This window comes from Anastrepha ludens, chromosome 5 (genome assembly GCF_028408465.1).
Source record: "Anastrepha ludens isolate Willacy chromosome 5, idAnaLude1.1, whole genome shotgun sequence".
Taxonomy (NCBI): domain Eukaryota; kingdom Metazoa; phylum Arthropoda; class Insecta; order Diptera; family Tephritidae; genus Anastrepha; species Anastrepha ludens.
In genome coordinates this window covers 53,213,819-53,232,308 of record NC_071501.1, presented here as the reverse complement: position 1 = coordinate 53,232,308, position 18,490 = coordinate 53,213,819, and the positions used below count along the sequence as shown (strand labels likewise).

The 18,490-nt window shown below is 38.6% G+C and overlaps 1 protein-coding gene across 1 annotated transcript; it reads left to right on the top strand.

Moving 5' to 3' along the window:
• Positions 1–769: 769 nt before the first annotated feature.
• Positions 770–10,135, top strand: LOC128864238 (acyl-coenzyme A diphosphatase NUDT19). The gene is made up of 5 exons (XM_054103804.1): positions 770–895; positions 951–1,156; positions 1,212–1,469; positions 9,449–9,530; positions 9,591–10,135. The coding sequence occupies exons 1-5, from the start codon at positions 800–802 to the stop codon at positions 9,990–9,992; spliced, it is 1,044 nt and encodes a 347-aa protein (XP_053959779.1). The 5' UTR covers positions 770–799; the 3' UTR covers positions 9,993–10,135.
• The last annotated feature ends 8,355 nt before the right edge of the window (positions 10,136–18,490 follow it).

Here is an 18,490-nt window from a genome sequence, read left to right as displayed (position 1 = left end):
ATGCAAATGGTTCATTTATCTATAATTAACATTATTCAAAACCTTAAAACTTTTCTAGGTTTATTTTGTAAATGATTTTGAAATGCACTGTTTGGCAACACTGTGTGGTGAGAGAGCAATCAGCTGACAAGATTCTTCGGAAACTATCCCAATTCCTACGATTCCATATGGAACGGAAGGGTTGTAAGATTCATTTACATGGGGCTCTCATTAATTTCATAATGTCAGCTGACACGGGCCTGCGTTTACGTTGATGACTGTGAGCATCATTACACGGTGTACGGAATATAGAATTTGGCGCCTTCCGAAAATGGCTACTTTAGCTTTTCATAAACAAATCAAAGGAAGAGAAGTTATGTGTTTGTGAATATTCAATAAATGACTTGATAATTTGTAAATTTAAGACTTGTGATATTTTAAATAAACCAAAATAATAAAAGATAAAAATCCGTGTATCAAATTATAAAAAAAATAATAATAATATCTCTGGATGCAGGTTTTTTGCCGAAGGTGCCGGGGTAAGAAGGGGTATATGTGTGTATGTAATTCCTTGTGTTTGGCAGTTTCCATTGTTTTGCTTAAATAGAAAGTAATTTCTCTTTCTCGTGCATCAATGACGTCACAGCTAGTTGAGAATAGGCAATCTTGTATATTATATTCCTTGATAATCTCATTGAAATTTAGACAATAAAACCATTAAAGCGCAAAAACAAAGCAAATGCATTGTAGTTGCTTTAGCGAAGTCACCTTTTATGAATTCGCCTTGAATGTCACCTTTGTTTACATATGTAATTCAACAATGGCTAAGCGGTTTACTTCTAAGTGGCGAGAGTCAGCAAGCTTAATTATTTTAGCAAAAGATAAAACCAATCAAGATTTTCTGTGCGATTATAAAGTAAGTTTTATCTGAGTACGATTTTTCAGCTTTTATTGTCAGTTTACCATTAAAGGTGTTGTTATTCAATCGAGCTCAAAAGGCATCATTCTATCCAAACTCGGCGGTCTTTCCTGGAGGTGTCCATGAGAGTAGCGATGCTTCGCCCCTGTGGCTGGACCATATAAATAGTTTCAGGAATACAAAAGATTTAAATTTATTCCATTGTAAAAAACCACGGCCAAATATTTTTACAAGTAATATTGATCAGGAGATTCCAAGGTATGTTAGTATTTGTGCTCACAGTTGTTTGTCTTTAATTTTGGTTTTAACTCAGGGACATATCGCTACGCATTACTGCCATACGAGAAACATTTGAAGAGACAGGAATCCTCCTATGTCTTGAACGTAATAATAAAACAACTATCAGTTATGGTCAGATTTATGAAAACTTTGATCGACGTTACTGGCAGTATCGTGTTCACAACGATCATACACAGTTCTTGGCACTTTGTAAAGAATTGAATGTGGTTCCGGACTTATGGTCTCTACACGAATGGACTGCATGGCTTACACCCACAACATTTACAAAAAGGTACTATGATATTTATATTTATATATTGAATAAGTCTACTACTTCGAAGGCTTTCATATTTTTCTCGAAATGGTTTTTGTCCTAACAATGATCGCTGAAAGTCAATGAAAAATATGAAAATTGCGCTCGGGTCTTGTTGAAAGAATGAATGAATGGAAATGCGGTTGACACTTCGATTTAATTTTTTTTTTTGTGACTCTACTCATAATATTTTGTATCTTATCCAAACCCAGATCCCTTAATAAACCCAAGTTGGGTTGGCCCCTGTGTATGTGCCTTTTTCCGGCCGCATCCGGCCGAGATATCTAATATTTCTTGCTACATATCACATTCGAAAAGAAGCTGTTTTGGAGTTTCTGGGAATTGGTCGTAGAATAGATAGCTCTAGTAATTTGGCTTTATTTTTAACGGAGATATAACTTCTTTTCTTTTTTGACCATTACCGTTGTATTGGAGGTGGGCGTGGCTACTGACTGACTTTGCTCACTTTCGATGCCATTATATCATGGAGAAAGATTGATATGTACACCAAGCATCATTAAAATATATAACTTTTTGATCGAGTTATAGCTCGCACGGGCGGACGGTTGGACGGACAGGCATGGGTAAACCGAGTCTGCTCATCATTATGAGCCTTTTGGCACATATTTCGACATCTATCTCGATTCATTTATACTTTGGCATATAACCATTATATGAACAAAATTATAATGCCCTTGTACTCAATTGTGCGGGTATACAAATGAAATTAAAATAAATTTTAAATTTAAGTATTACAATATTATTTCAAAATAGTATGGAAATAAGTAAAAATGAATCCAGACTTTATAAATTTTACTTTTCATTCCGCCCTCTAAAAAGCAGCCGGTTTGAAACAGCAAATTACGAATATCAGAGCAAATACAGTCTATCTAATAGAAGCGTGACCGGTAAAATTCAAGCTTAGAGTTACTGCTCAAAAAAAATTTAAAAACCCCGAAGTTAAAAACCTTGACGACTTTCCTGGACGACGAAGTTTCGGTGGGCTGTTAATTTTTGGAATCAAACAAATTCAAAGACAATAAGAGTTATAGCTCGTAACATCAGTCGAACGGAAAATTAGTATGAACAAAAGTGGGCATGGTTTTTAATCGATCTCAAAAATATTTTAGTATAATTTAAATGAGGCAAGGAACAAGTTTGGGCAAGCTTTATTTAGTCGTTATCAAGATACTCGCATTTACCAAAAAATGGTACCTCCCATTTTTAAAAATTTTTCTTTCGAGGAATTCCTTTTTTTGGGCTCATCACTTTTCCAAATTTGAATACTTTTACTTCATTTATAACGGAGATATAAAGGGTTTTCCAATAACAGGTGTTACAGGTAAATGGATTACGCTATCGGGAGATAATTAACGATTTTTTATGGCCGGAATTGGATGGTATTGATCTGGATAAGGTTTATTTTCAACAAGTCGGCGCTACGTGCCACACAAGCAACGAAACCATTGATCTTTTACGGGAAAGGTTTCCGGACTGTGCTATCTCTCGAAGAGGTGATCACAAATAGCCACCGATATCTTGTGATTTAACACCTTGTGACTATGTTGTTTGGGGCCACGTGAAAGAGAAGGTCTACGCCAACAGCCCAGGGTTGATTCAAGACTTCAAAGATGGAATTCGTGAGGCTATCGAGGACATAGGGCAGCCACTTTGCCACTTTGCAATTCGGTTATGGAAAATTTCACGAAAAGGATATTGTCCTGTAAACGTGGTCGTGGTAGTCATTTGCCTGATGCTATTTTCCACTATTAACGACATACCTTCCTCTTTATAATGAAATAAATATCCGATAATTTATATTACAAAATAGCATTTTTCTTTGAATATCAAAATAACACCTCTTATTAAAAAACCCATTATTACTTTTGCCTTTTTGGAAATTACCATTATGTGGGCGTAGTTGTTGAGTTCCGCTCATTTTCAATACCACTCTACCTTGGGTAAAGGGTAATAGTGCACCCAGTTTCATAGAAACATTTTAATTTTTGCTTGAGTTATCGTGCGTCTGTTTTTGTCTGTCAAACAGACCTAGCTAAATTGGCTTCTGCCCTTGTTCTGAGCATATTGGTAAATATAAGTATATGTCTATATCTATCTCGATTATAAAACCGTTATGTGAACAATTGTTTTTTGAAATAAGGGGGCGTCCATAAATTACGTGACGTGTTTTTTTCAATTTTCTGACCCTCCCTCCCCCCCCTGGTGAGATGTCGTGAGATTTTATTCAACCCCCTCCCCCATCCCCCAATCTCACGTGAGATATTTCAAAATGTGGGTTTCTTATGTAAACGCGTTGGATTGTTATTGTAAAAAGAAAAAAAATTTGCTTCGTGCTTTTATTTACGACTAGTTAAGACTAGTAATCAATATTGCTGAGAGTTATAAGTGTAATAAAAATTTAACAATAGAAGACTTAAATCGTAACTACTGCGATTAAAAAAAGAATATCTACTCTAATTCAGTCCGTGGAGAATCATGCGCGGTTTCAAGAGAGACTATTGGGACCAACATGTCCATATGATTTTCAGTAAAATTATGTGCTCCTTCAACTTCGTTCTAATCTAGCCACTCTAAGCCGTTGACGCTTGCGCACAGTAACTCATTAGCTCGTCTTGTGACAATCCGTGAGGGTCGCACTTTGCGGAACATACGCGCTTGCTTAGCTGGTACAATGTGAGCTGCTCTCCTGTGCTCTGCAGCTCTTGTGATAGATGCGAAGTAAATACCGCATGTATACTTGGGCAATAGAGATCAATAGGCGTGCTGATGAAGGCATTCAGCGGTTGAATCGGTACGCGTATTAGAAATGGAGCAAATGATTTTCCGTCATGTTCTTTAAAGTCCGGAATTGTCAAATGTCAACCTGAGTGATAGGGCGTTCGGCTCATAGTGGCGCGAAAACAACCGACGGGCTACACTGTACCGCAAATTCAGATTAAATTGAGCTATTTGGTATAAAACAAATATGGTGGTTTGACAGTAGTAATGTATAACGTCGAAGTATAAATGAAATTATTTTCTTTCGAACGAATTAGTGAATGATCTTAATCATACTACGATCGATTACGCTTGAGATTAAATCTTAAGCATGTACAATTTTTTTGTTTCAATCAGAAAAAAAATTGCGTGATATTTGCCGAGACCCCCCCTCCCTCCAACGTAAGATTAGATGAGATTTGACTCGACCCCCTCCCCCCCTTAAACATCTCACGTAATTTATGGACGCCCCCTAAGCTCCGTGATGATCAATACACTTTGCATTCCTTTGAATCAATTTTCGAAGCACTTTTTCTAGTTGTGTTTCCAGATATTTTTTAAGTTGTGTGACATTCAACGCGAATACACTTCTTTTCCCACAAGGTGATCATGCAAAATCTTATTGATGCTCGTCATGCTAATAGTCAAAGATGCGTCACTCTCCCGGTATGTGACATGACGATCTTGCTCAAATATTTTGCTTATAACATCGATATGCAAGGTGAAGTCCAAAATAAATAAGACTGGTGTCATAAAAATGTTTTTGATGGCGCCATCTTTTTAGTGAGTCAGTGCGTTGGAAGTTACATCCCTAGCTGACTTCCAGTGAAAACTTGGTGACATTCGGTTCAGTGGAAGCGAAGTTATTGCGTCTAAAGTGTCAGTATGTTTGTGTCATCGGTGCGAAAATGAGTTTCGAACAAAGAGCGAATATCAAATTTTGTTTTAAAATCGGTAAAACGTTTAGCGAAACATTTGAATTGATAATGATTGTCTATCTCGTACCAGAATTCAAACGTTTACACGTTTCAGAGATGGTTGTGAGGATATAAATGACAATGAACATACGGGCCGCCCAAAATCAGTAATCACCGAAAACTCCATGGAAATTGTCCGAAAATTTACCAACAATGAACCGAAATCATTGTTGAAATTCATGGAATCGGAGTTGAATACCTCCAAAACATCGATTTATCGCATTTTAACTAATCATTGGGGCTTACGAAAGGTTTGTGCACGTTTCATTCCGCAACAGTTAACTGATAAGCAAAAATTGTTCAGAATGCAACATTCGAAAGACCTCATTAAAGAGGCGAGAAAAGACGAAAACTTCTTTTACACCATCGCAAATGGTGATGAAACGTGGTGTTTCAAACATGAACCTGAAAATAAGCGTCAAAGTGCCGAATGGAAGGCCCCAGACAAGCCCCCACCCAAAACATCGCGTTTGGAGAAGTCAAAAATCAAGTCAATACTTACTTGTTTCTACGATTCCACAAAGAGTTCGTGACAACAGGTCAAACCGTCAATGCAATTTTCTATCTTGGCGTTTTGAAGCGTTTGTAGCATCGCACTCGTCGAATTCGCCCTGAATACCGCGAAGGAGGAAGCTCGCGCTTATTGCATGACAATGCACCATCTCATCGAACCACTTTTGTGACTGATTTTTTGACTAGAAATCGCATTTTAACCATCAATCACTCACCGTATTCGCCTGATATGGCTCCCTGTGACATCTACCTATTGGGAAAATTGCGTTTGGTCATGAAAGGAAAACGTTTTGCATTAAAAGGCTTGTACCGACATCCTGAAAGACATTCCGGTCAATGACCTGAAACACTCTTTCGAAAAGCTTTTAGATCGTGTATCGAGGTGAGAGGACTATTTTGAATAAATAAACTCGAAGTTATCAGAACAAAGCTCCTGTCGTTTCTATTTTAGCTCAGCCTTGTTTATTTTGGACTTCTCCTTGTATTCTGGCATAACAACTGATTTTGGACGATCTTGCCGGATCCGCCGGTGAGCGAACAGAAACAGAAAGAAACTCATCGTGCTAAAGGATGGTGCTTACTCTCGTATAATGATTTTAGTTCATCGATGCATTCTTGTCTCGTTAATCGCCGTCGAAAATAGTGAAAAACTATCGCAGTTCGCGCTTTAATTCCAGTTTTTTGCCGACATGAATTTTTAAAGACACTTTAACACGGCTGCCAATGTATCACTGGTGATCATTTCAAAAACTACCCCCAGGTGCCAATGTATCACCAGTGATACACGCTTAGGCCCCTAGATTTTAGGTGATGGGACCCTAACGGAAGGAGTTTTGGGAAAATTGAAAGTTTATTTTAAAAGAATAAATATTTTATTTCATAGTAAAATACAAAGTTTTGAAATAATACGAAATTAAAAATGAGAAAATTCAATTCAATTCTGGAAACAGAAAAAACTATATTTTTTGTTTTTAATTTTAATGTAGTTGTTGAAAATGTTTAAGACATAGGACATAGACCTCCGACATTGGGCGCAGTATGTTGCCACTAGTTTGGCCTTCTTCCTGGCGACTGACGACGAGTTTGTTGTCTTTAATTCTGAATAGCACATGCCGCAACGATGTCTCTTGCGCCAACCATCCTTTGTTGCTTCTGTCGACGTTATTAAAAAGTGTTTTCCCTGCGGAGGTGAGCGCGCTATTGAAGCGCTATCTTTTCCACTCATGAAAAGGATAATGCTTTGACGAAAGTCAGATATTTGCATTTTATAAGTTTTTGACACTGTTTCAGAGGACTGGGCATTATCTGCGAAGTGAATGAATTTGAGCAAGATCTGGAACCGGTTACGAGCCATAACTTGTGGGACGAATGCGTTTTTGAACAATGTGCTTGGTTTCCAATAGTCGGTTATTGCAGGGTATTTTACCATTCCCATATACATGACTATGGCCAGAAACTCCATGATCTCCTGGCGATCAGTATCTTTCCACATATTCATCCTACTGCTGCTGCGAGTACCGATGCCAGTTACTTGAGAGTTTGCATTCCTATTTGTCTCTTCAACAATAATATCCAATATCTCATCGGTCAAAAACTTTCTGTAATATTGAAATGGCGTACCGGCATCATATTGCAACACCTGGGGTGGATTGGTAAATTCTCCGAAATTCTTCAAAGTCTCTCCGGTAGCAGGCGAGGTCCATGCTGTCGTAGTTTCCGTCTGTTCTTCATCAGCAATATTATTAACATTTGTAGCACTAACATCGAGGTCTTCATCAATACTGTCATCACTCCTTGTATCACTTCCTGAATCTGGGATGTACTCATCTTCATCTGGACTAAAATCCTCACCACTAACACTGGAATTTTCCATTGAATTCAACGCGTCACGTATTTCCTCGGAATTCATAACTTCACTTCACTACATTTCACTGTAATTTGCAACCAACTGCTCGCTATGAACTCAAGTTTGATACTGATTTATTTTGATTTACTTCTTCGAAATGTGATCACCGGTGATCACATTTCAAAAAAAATATGAATAGTTTTAAAAAAACGGCAAGTGGTCACCGGTGAACACAGCACAAAAACGTGCTCATACGCGTCAGGAGCGTGACTTTTATTCCTGGTAAAAATATCTCGTTAAAATTCAAACGGGAACATGACTTTTTTTGCTTGGCACCTGGGGGTAGATTTTTTTTTGTGATCACCGGTGATACTTGGCACCTGGGGTAGGTTTTTTTTTTGTGATCACCGGTGATACGTGGCAGCCAACGTGTTAAACAATACTAGTCTGGATCACACTTCAAAACATTCTGAGAGCGTTTGTGGTAAAATATATCCAAATTTCCAATAGAAATATCAGATGGCGTCTAATAGCTCTAGAAGTGCCCAGGACCAGAAATATAAATAGCAACGCTCTTAATACCTTAGGGCACAAGTACGCGAGCATAAAAATACGTGCTCTTAGTACTTAGACTTTTAATTATTTTTGTGTTTCTGATTAGTGCGATAACTGTTTAAGCGATCTTGCTCGTGTTAACCAGCGCAAATTAGACACATCACGTGAAGGCAAGTTCTTCACTAAGGAGACATTTATTTATTTCATAAAGGGTGTTTTTTTTAGGGGTTAGGTTTTCAAGTTGGCACTACTTTTTTCGTAGATGGTCTTTCTGACAGCTGTCGCTTGATTTATGCTCAGTTTGGTTTGCCATTTCATAATGAATAGACTTACACCTGAACAACGTTTGCAAATCGTGCAATTTTGGGCCCAAAACGAGATGGCCACCGATCCCGATTTTTACAAGAAAATTTTGTTCAGCGATGAAGCTCACTTTTGGTTGAATGGGTATGTCAATAAGCAAAATTGTCGCATTTGGAGTGAACATAATCCACAAGCCATTGCTGAGACGCCGTTACATCCTCAAAAAGTCACTGTTTGGTGTGCTCTATGGGCAGAGGGAATCATTGGTCCATATTTCTTTAAAAATGAAGCCGGCCAATAATGTTACAGTCAATGGAGAGCGCTATAGAGCCATGATTAATGACTTTTTCGTGCCTGAATTGGACGATGTTGATGTGGACGACCTTTGGTTCCAACAAGGCGGCGCTACATGCCATACAGTCAACGCAACAATCGATTTATTGAAGGAAACTTTTGGTGAGCGCATTATCTCGCGCCGTGGACTTGTGGCGTGGCCTCCAAGATCGTGCGATATGACACCGCTGGACTATTTCTTGTGGGGCTATGTGAAGTCGCTTGTCTACGCAGATAAACCCGAGACGATTGACGTCTTGGAAGAGAATATTCGGCGCGTTATTGCTGACATACGGCCCCAATTGCTGCAAAAAGTGGTCGAAAATTGGGCCTCTCGGCTGGAATTTATTCGAGCCAGCCGCGGCGGCCACTTGCCCGAAATCATTTTTAAAACATAATGGCAAACCCTTATCTTTATAATAAAGCTAAATTCTTGGCCATAACATTAAATTATATACTTTTTATTTCATCTTGAAAACCTAACCTCTAAAAAAAACACCCTTTATAATCAAATAATACCTATCTATGTAGATGAACTTAAGAAGTAAACGATTATGTAATATGACATTTAACGTAATACGATTTTTAAAAGTAAAGCCACCGAAATTAAAAAAAGGCACATCTTAATAAACGCAAATTATTATATTTTTAAGGTTCGAAACCGCTTTTTATGTCGTGGCGATGGAACATATGCCCGAAGTACTTTTGGAAAGTAATGAAGCTGCGAGTTTTATGGTGGGCATTTGCTTTCTGGGTTAAAATCTTAATACAACTAATATTTTTTTCGTTTTACAGTGGAAGACTCCTGTGGAATTCGTTACTTTATACTTCAGCAAATATTTGTTTCTTCCTCCACCACAATTGTATGAACTATCGCGACTATGGCATTTCACTCGATTGAATGAATTACTTGAGTTTGCGCAAGTACGCTCCCAAAAAGGCATTACACTTATGTTACCTGTTGTACAGCAGTGTATTGACGGCAGAGTGAATTTGATGCCGGGTGATGATCTTTATCCTAGTGATCCTACACAGGGTTCAAGCCCAGTTGAACCTATCAATATCTCAATAAAGCAATATAGAGAAATGGCAAAGAATCTGCACCGCATGGAGTTCTTCGATAACAATAAAGTAATCATACAATTGAATTGTTCCCTTGCTGATGGCCATTTACCACCTGTCAACATAAAACAATGAATTATGAAATTGCTCCATACATTGCTTGAAATTGAAAAAAGGAAAGGTGCTATTGTTATATATTTGTTTTGTATAAGATGCAGATAGAGGACCATTTTTTGAAGAAATATATAATATATGTGATGGTTTGGTATACAATTTAATTTTTTTTTGTTTGTTTTTAAGGGTCGTTTTTTCCGTCCGATAAATATTAGAAGTATTCGTTTAAATGTTTAAGTTTACGAATCGCGTTCTCGAGTCAAACATACTTTTACTTTTGAAACTTTTAGGAGGTGGTAAATTTACGATGTATACACGATATACGAGTCATTTAAGCGTTTAAACGAATACCCCTATTATTTCTAACCGGTAGTAACTTAACTGAATGATGGATTGAAATGACAGAGTTATTTTCGGTAATGCCCGATGTCGGGTTAGTTCGATCGTTGTGAATATTTTAAAACCTGTTGCGAATACCGAAAGCACTACTTCAGCTATTCCTCCGGTTTACGTGTTTAAATGTGACATCTGTGTTTTTGCTTCTTTGTCCTTAAAATGAGTAGAAGATAAAATAAGACATCGCACTGGCCGATTGAATAAAATCTTTAGAATGTCTTGCAATAACATTTTATCCGAGGCAAATCTATAGCTGACTTTTGAGGAACCAAAACGGCAAGTGTGTTAGTATTAACTTAAAATTTCATGATACTCGTATTCTATTCATTACTACGGGAGTTATTGTGCTAAGAGGGATGCCGAAATGGAAATTTGAAATTCGAATAGGTCGAGCCAAGGAGCACCAAGAGATTTGGTGGCTCTGGAAAGAGGACAGATAGTCAAGAAGGGAAGTATCAGAGAAAGAGATAGAAAAAAATAGAGACAGAGATAAGGTAGTTTAGTCCTGTGAGAATTTTCCAGATTCTTTGGCAAATCTGTAAATATCCTCTAGTTTTAGAGAACGAATATTACTAATTTTCACAACATCGGAACTCAAAACTCGTAGCCTTGCTCTAGCAAAGGTGGGACACTCACAGAGTAAGTGTTCAGTGCTATCCACCTCCTCCAAGCAATACATACACATTGGGTCCTCAATGATTCCAATGGTGGTCATATGCTGACCCCATGGGTTGTGTCCTGTAATAATACCGACAATCAACTGAACGTGTTTCCTTCCTAATTTTAGTAGAAAGATTGAAAGTTTTCTGATCGGACTTGTCGCAAAACACTTTGCAGTTCTGTAGCGTTCTAGACCGGACCATCGCTCCTTATGTAAATTGTATACTGATCCAATTCATGATTCCTGCGCAACTGATTCCGATTATTGGTTCTAGCCCTTGAGGGAGAACCGCTGATCCACGGTTGGCCAATTCATCGGCAATTTCGTTTCCTTGAACACCGGAGTGTCCTGCAACCCATATAAGTACAAGTAAAAAAATATCCGTCAAACCTCACTGAATGCATTCTGGATTGCGCTATTGCTCACGCAACGGAAATCTGACATCAAATTTCCTTCCAAATGAAACAATGGGTATTAGGTCGTCTTTAGGTGCCTAAAACAGTGGATACTGCTCAGATAGCAACTTATAGATTTCTCTGTGTCCCGAAGTTCCGTCTTCGTGTCAGAAACCATATTTATGGAGTCTACACATTGCTTTAATTGTTTCCTGTTGTATCTTAAGATCCAAAGGGAGCAAATCAAGCATAGCATTTAGGGCATCGCCAGAGGTTGTACTCATGTAATGCATAAACATACGCTTCTTTGTAGCCTGTATAGTTCCCGGAGTGTGGACTTAACCATGCTCCGTCGCCACCAGACCAAAAGCTCTGCGACATTGCTGAAAAATCCTTAATGCGCAATTTACTTTCAGTGAAACATGTGTCTCCCAAATCAGCTTCTTATCCAAGATTACTCCTACATATTTAACTTCATCGGAAAGACCAAGTGTTGGAAGACTAAGTCCATCCAATTTTCGTTTTCTCGTAAACAAGACTATGGTGGTTTTGTTCAGATAAACGGAAATACCTTGTCTCATGCACCACTCATCGATTTTGTCCAGAATCCAGATTTTTCCGATGTTAGCGCACAGACATCGTCCGCATATGCGTGAAGATGAAAACCGAGTTTCTGCATCTCCGCCAGTAGAGATTCTACGAGCAAGCACCACAGCACCCCCCCTTCGGGAAATCCTTAGTTGGCCCTTACGGTGATTAGTTCGTCACTGTTCTCACCAGCGGTTATCAGCCTCTCAGAGAGCATGGAATATATCCACTTTACAATGGTTTGATTCCATCTCGTTCAGCAGAAGAACATATTGAGCCAAAAGTGGCATTATCAAAAGCCCCCTCAATGTCCACGAACACGCCCGCTTCAGCCCAGGTTCAATCTTGCTAACAAGGTCGTGTAAGGCTGATTCACATGATTTTACATTCTGGTAAGTGTGTTGATTTCTACTAAGTGAATTTCTCGGCAATACCCCCACTCGAATATGTATCAAATTGATTGGTCTAAAACTTTTTGCTAGGGAATAATCATCTTTTCCTGCTTTTGGAATAAATACTACTCTTACGCGTCGCCATTGGGATGGTATATGACCAAGTGCAAGACAGGCTGTGAAGATCCTTTTCAGGGTCTCAATCAGCCAGTCTCCTCCTTCTTAAGCATTGCTGGACATATTCCGTCAGGTCCAGGGGACTTTCAAAGTTTTCAAAGGAAGACAAGGAAAAGCTTATTGATTTTTTTGTTACTATTCGACTAGCAATATACCAGCTGTACCTAGAAGTTCCATCCTCGCTACCGTTATTGTTCATGCCACTCTCTATTTCAGAGAGTGTTTTACTACCCGGAAAATGAGTTTCGAGTGGAGCATTAATGGTTTTGGAAATGGTCTATAAACCGTCAGGTTTTCGAATGGAACCGAGCCTTACTGAGTGGTCTAGATGAAGGACCTTACAAAGTCTAGCTGTTTCCCTCATTTCTACGACGTTACTGCAGAAATTTTTATAGGAATCAAGTTTGGCTTTCCGTATTTTTTTCTTATATTCTCTCTGTGTAAGTCGATGGTTGGTCCATTCCTCTTCTGTTTAGGTTTTTAAGGCCGTATTAAGAAGTTTTCTGGACCATACATGAAGCTTCGACAGTTCAGGGTTCCACCAAGGAACCGCTTTCCCTTGTCTACTTTGCCTGAGTGGGCACAGCTCCTCAAAGCAATTGTTTAAAGTACCTTCTAATTTCTTCACATTTCGAGGACTCCTACCGGAAGGTATGGATATTGTATCAATTCCCAGTCGGAATTCGATAAGACGATGATCAGAAAGAGAGTCCTCTTCCAAAACTCGCCATCGGTATATTGTTGGTTTGTTATCAGTGTTTTGAATGACTAAATGAGATGACAGGGTAAAATCCAGTAACTTGAGACCTCTGGGGTTGCATTTGCTTCTTTCCCATACAATGTTCTGTGAATTAGCCTCAGATTATTGGATTCTGCATACCTGACTTCTTCTCTTAGCTCCCTCGAAAGAGGTGTCTGTAAGGAGTCGTAGGGTAGGCTGGCCGAAACTATGATTACTTCGACACTGTTCCCACTCTTCCAGTACTTTATTTTTGCCAAAACGACATCTCTGAAGCATAGCTCTTTTAACATCGTGTGTTCGATCAACATTGGCATGATAATACATGCTCGCGGTCTCACACTCCCGTCACAATGAAGTATTTGTCCCAACGCCATAGCACCTAGACCACAAATACGCTTGTGACATACAAATGGCTCTTGTATTAGTATTATGTGTGGGTTTATTTACAGTTTTGCATGATTACGGTACAGGCGTAGACGCTTTTCTATGCTACAGATTTACCTGGGTAAATATTACGTCAGTCATGAGACTGAGTATATTTACGCTATATCCTCCACCTTACCTTGGTCACGAAAATGGATTCGTCCCAGATATAGGTGAGGACGGCATCCGTACTTCGACTTCAGCGCCTTGAGAGCCCCATATCGGTACCCAGTACCAGGTGGCAACCCGCCTCCGAGGTGGTAGCGGATTTCTGCGTAGTGAACGAGTATACTCTCCAGAGAGTTGTGCCAAGGTCTTTGTTTTGAACACGGATGCGAGTGAGGAGTTCTGCTGAACTACAGGAAGGACCCGAAATCCAGACACTCGCTCGTACCTGCCTTTCTTTGCTACTCTCAACTATAATAGAATGAACTTGCTGTATTCGTAGGCTGGAATTTTTGCTATCTCCTTTTCCAGCCATTCTCGGGAAAAAGCATTGGAACAGTGCACCTTTACGATGCCGTCTACCACGCTTTTGCCCTCGAAAGTCGACGCGTCTTTCGGCTGACCGATAGCTGTCAAGATAGTTTTGTTGTCCTTTGGGCAGTTGACCGTCTTGTTTGTCGGTATGTATGATATCTCTACCGTCATTGCCTTTGCTGCCTTTCTCGCGAGTGACTCGCCAGGCGCTGACGGAAGAGTGTCATTCGACATTCGAGGTCTCTTAGTATTTGCCTTGTCAGGTAAAGATTTATTTGCCTTGGATTGGGTCGAGGATGCAGACATTTCCGTCTTCCGTCTCTCGACTTTCCTCTTCTGTGCCTTTCTCCTCTTCCCGGTCGTTGGCACAGACCCCCGTTTCGTTTCCGGGAATCCTCTGTTCTGCCGCGCTTTCCCGTTCCCATTACAGGTGTCGAAGTTGACAGAGCTTGAGTACTTGCCTTAGCTAATCCTTAGGCTTTCTTCGCCTTCTGTTTTCTTCGTTTGATTTGCCTTGCGGATAAACCAGCACCTGCGTTCGAATCTCCAATAACTTCAGTCTTTTTACCGGTACTTACCTGATTCTCCACCACAACTTGTTCAGTTTGTTAAGCGCGTATGTTGAAATATGTTCTCGACGCTTTACCGTATATGTATCTAGCAATGTAATATAGATAATATATATATATATAATTGGCGCGTACACCCTTTTTGGGTGATTGGCCGAGCTCCTCCTTCTATTTGTGGTGTGCGTCTTGATGTTGTTCCACAAATGGAGGAACCTACAATTTCAAGCCGACTCCGAACGGCAGATATTTTTATGAGGAGCTTTTTCATGGCAGAAATACACTCGGAGGTTTGTCATTGCCTGCCGACGGGCGCCCGCTATTAGAAAAATGTTTTTCTTAATTTTGGTGTTACCCCAAAACTCGAACCAACGTTCTCCCTGTGAATCCGAATGGTAGTCACGCACCAACCCACTCGGCTACGGCGGCCGCATAGATAATACGTGTGTTAAAAAAATAATGTAAATTTTCAAATTTCGCGGTCTACGTACATTCGCTCTGGACGCCCCAGCACATTAACAACCGATGAAAATGTTGAGAAAGTGAAGAAAATTGTTATGGAGAATCGTGGCATGCCGCATGAGCATCGCTCAGGAATTGTTGAATGACGTCAACGATGATTCAGATTTGCTTAAAAGGGTTCATAACTGGTGACGAATCATGGGTATATGGTTATGACCAAAGCCCAATCATCTCAGGACAAGAGTGCAGGAGAGTCAAGACCAAAACAAGCACGCCATTTTCGATTAAATGTCAAGGTTTTGCTCACTGTATGGCTGTGTTCATGACGCGCAAACTACAATTGCATAACAAACAGAACGTTCAGAAATGCCAATATGGCAGCAATAATCAAGCGTTCAAAAAGACAACAATTCTATCAGTTGTCACTCATAATTTCTATCAAAAAATTGTTTACTGCATTTAACTACGATGTCTGATGAAATGTAAGTGCAAAACTGTTTTAATCTAATTTTTGTATTGAAATTTAGTTAAATTATGTTAATAATAATTGTATAAATTATTATTTTTAAATTTTTAGTGAAAATCTCAGTAATGCGGAGACACAGTTATTGCTGAGAGTACGATTGAATATGGAGGACGAGTTTAAATCGGGTAGAAGGAAAAAAATGTATTGTGAAAGAAAGTTGTGACCGAAGTTAAAAATGTAAATCCCAATATAAGACTGGACAGCACCACAGCGCAGAGAAAATTCTTAAATCTCTTGGTAACGTACAAGCGCATTAAGAAAAGAAATAATTCTTCCGGTAGAGAAGCTACATCCTGGAGGTATTTTGAGGTCGTCGACGAAGTTTATGGTGCAAGGCACTCAATGATGATGATGTTCCTTTTGCAATGTTGAAGCGATCCGAAAGCTGTCGGAACGTCACCATGCTATTGCATAGCTTCCTTAATGTCATGTACAGACAGTTCTCTAACGAATGACCATTACGGCCAAGCCTTGCAGTTACCCAGTGTGGAGTCACAGCCTGTACCAAAGCCTAATTAAAGTGAAACCATAAATTATTAATTTTCATAAAACTTATAAAACCTTACCTTAAAAGTGGCCCAATTCATTCGGAAATGGGAATAGAAAATGTCCTCGGGAAACGACTTTATTGTTTTAATAAACGATTTGTTTTTAGGTATTTTTCTTTTTAAAGACAAACATTTGTACCTACACATTTTTCTCTTTGACTTCAATAGCCTTCTTTTTCTTAAATTTAAAGGAAATATATCTTTTCTTTGCTCACAAATTTCGTCTAGTGTTAGATTCAGCAAAATTTCCATTTTAGTATTATACGCGTTCAAAAATGCAAACAAACGTATTTGCAAATTGTTAAAAATTGTATAAGAAGTATCAAATGTCAAACTTGGAGTGGCAACCCACTGATGCTTATGCTGCAAGTCATGTCGCATTTACGAACACAGCCTATTCTTCGATTACCATGGCGTAGTGCAACAGGAGTTCTTATCAAAAGGTCGTACGTTAAAAAAGGAGTATTACCTTGAAGTTATGCGCTTTTTGCATCATAAAAATTCACCTAATCATTCAGCTTTGCTTGTGAGATTATTTGGCCAAAAACAACACCGTTGTCATTCCTCAGCCACCGTTTTCACCAGATTTGACCTCCTGCGCCTTTTTCCTGTTCCCAAGATTGAAGAGCCCCATGAACGGATATTGAATATACCAAAGGGATCGAAGCATACCATGTGCATTACAATGTGATTGTTCCATGTAAGAGTTCGATTAAATATAGGGTATTTCAATAGTGACGCCTAGATATCAGTAGCGAATAATTCCTAGATGGTATCTGTATTTTATGTCATTTTTGACTTTTGTCAAATTGTACAAAGAACAACAAATCGCAAAATTCGTGATTTTTTGGTGGAAATAATCGTCCGAATGAGTCGACAATTCAAAGGTTGGTGAAAAACCTGGTTCGGTAGAGGATAGAAAAATGACTGGCAGACCAATAACTGGACATTCTGTTGGGAATATTGCTGATGCAGAGCAAAGTTTGTTGACCAACCTTCAACATCGATATCTCGACATTTCCAACAATTTGGCACTCATGAATCGACGGTTTGGCGGATTTTACCTGTAGACGCGCGCATGGTGGGCAATCAAATGATGTCACTTTTCAAACAAATTGTTAACAGCCCTATTTTGAACAAAAATATTTATTAAAAACTAAAAGAATTAATGTTTCATTTTAAAACAACATTTACGTGCGTTCTTACAGAGAACATAAGCAAAGAATTTTGCGAGCATTTGAAGACGAGGATTAAAAATTTCTCAGCTTTAAATATATTAAAACATGGTTAAGATGACCATATACTTTTGAATGGTCAAGAAGGGTTAGAAGTCAAAAGATCTTTTTATCCATATTATGCCTAACCTCATCAGTAACTTTGAATGGTGCAGTTATACAACTTCTATTGGATCTGAAGACAATAACGAATTTTTCTTCAAAAAGGAGATGATCTGCAACGTAGTTGATGCGCATGAAATCGGGGTACAGGGTGAAAATTTGGTACAGGGAGCAGAATGAATTTAGTAGGCACCGAAGAGTTGACCATGAATAGCCCAAGATTTTGCATAGAATGTGAAAACTTTTTATCACGAAGAAATTAAATTGCTTATTGCTTAAATTATTATGCTCTTATAACATTAACTTTTAATTCTTAAGCAAACATACATTTAAATAGCCTTAGCCTTCGGTGAAGCAGAAGGTAGTGAAGTTCGTTTAAATTTTCTTTTTTCTAAATAGAAATAATTAAAGCATACATATTTAAGTTAATTTAGTAAAATAGTGTATGCCTTATTTCCTGAGCTTAATTAATTATTTTGTTAATAGGATAAATAGCTAAGAATAATTGACTTGAAACTTTTCGTTGTCGATGATAGATAAGAATGGGAGGGTTGGACGACCAACATTATTTTTTATGACTTTATGGGCACTTAGGCATTTAATGTACGCATGCATTTCGCGTCACTTTAAATTAAAATTTGTTGCTATGTTTGGTGTGTCGTCCACTTGGCGGTGAACCTTCCGCCAATGCAAATGCTTTAATCTGACAATTTTATGGAATTAACACAATTCTCGTTTAATTTTATTTTAGCGTGAGATGAGTAAAAAAATAAAAGGTAAATGGGACACTTTCAATTTGTGAATATTGCTATGATTTGACTTTAAT

Bases quoted from the DNA above. Each gene is read 5' to 3' on its own strand.
- LOC128864238 (XM_054103804.1), top strand. From the start codon at position 800: ATGGCTAAGCGGTTTACTTCTAAGTGGCGAGAGTCAGCAAGCTTAATT. The intron at 896-950 runs GTAAGTTTTATC...TTACCATTAAAG, and splicing joins ATTTTCTGTGCGATTATAAA to GTGTTGTTATTCAATCGAGC. The intron at 1,470-9,448 runs GTACTATGATAT...TATATTTTTAAG, and splicing joins CCCACAACATTTACAAAAAG to GTTCGAAACCGCTTTTTATG.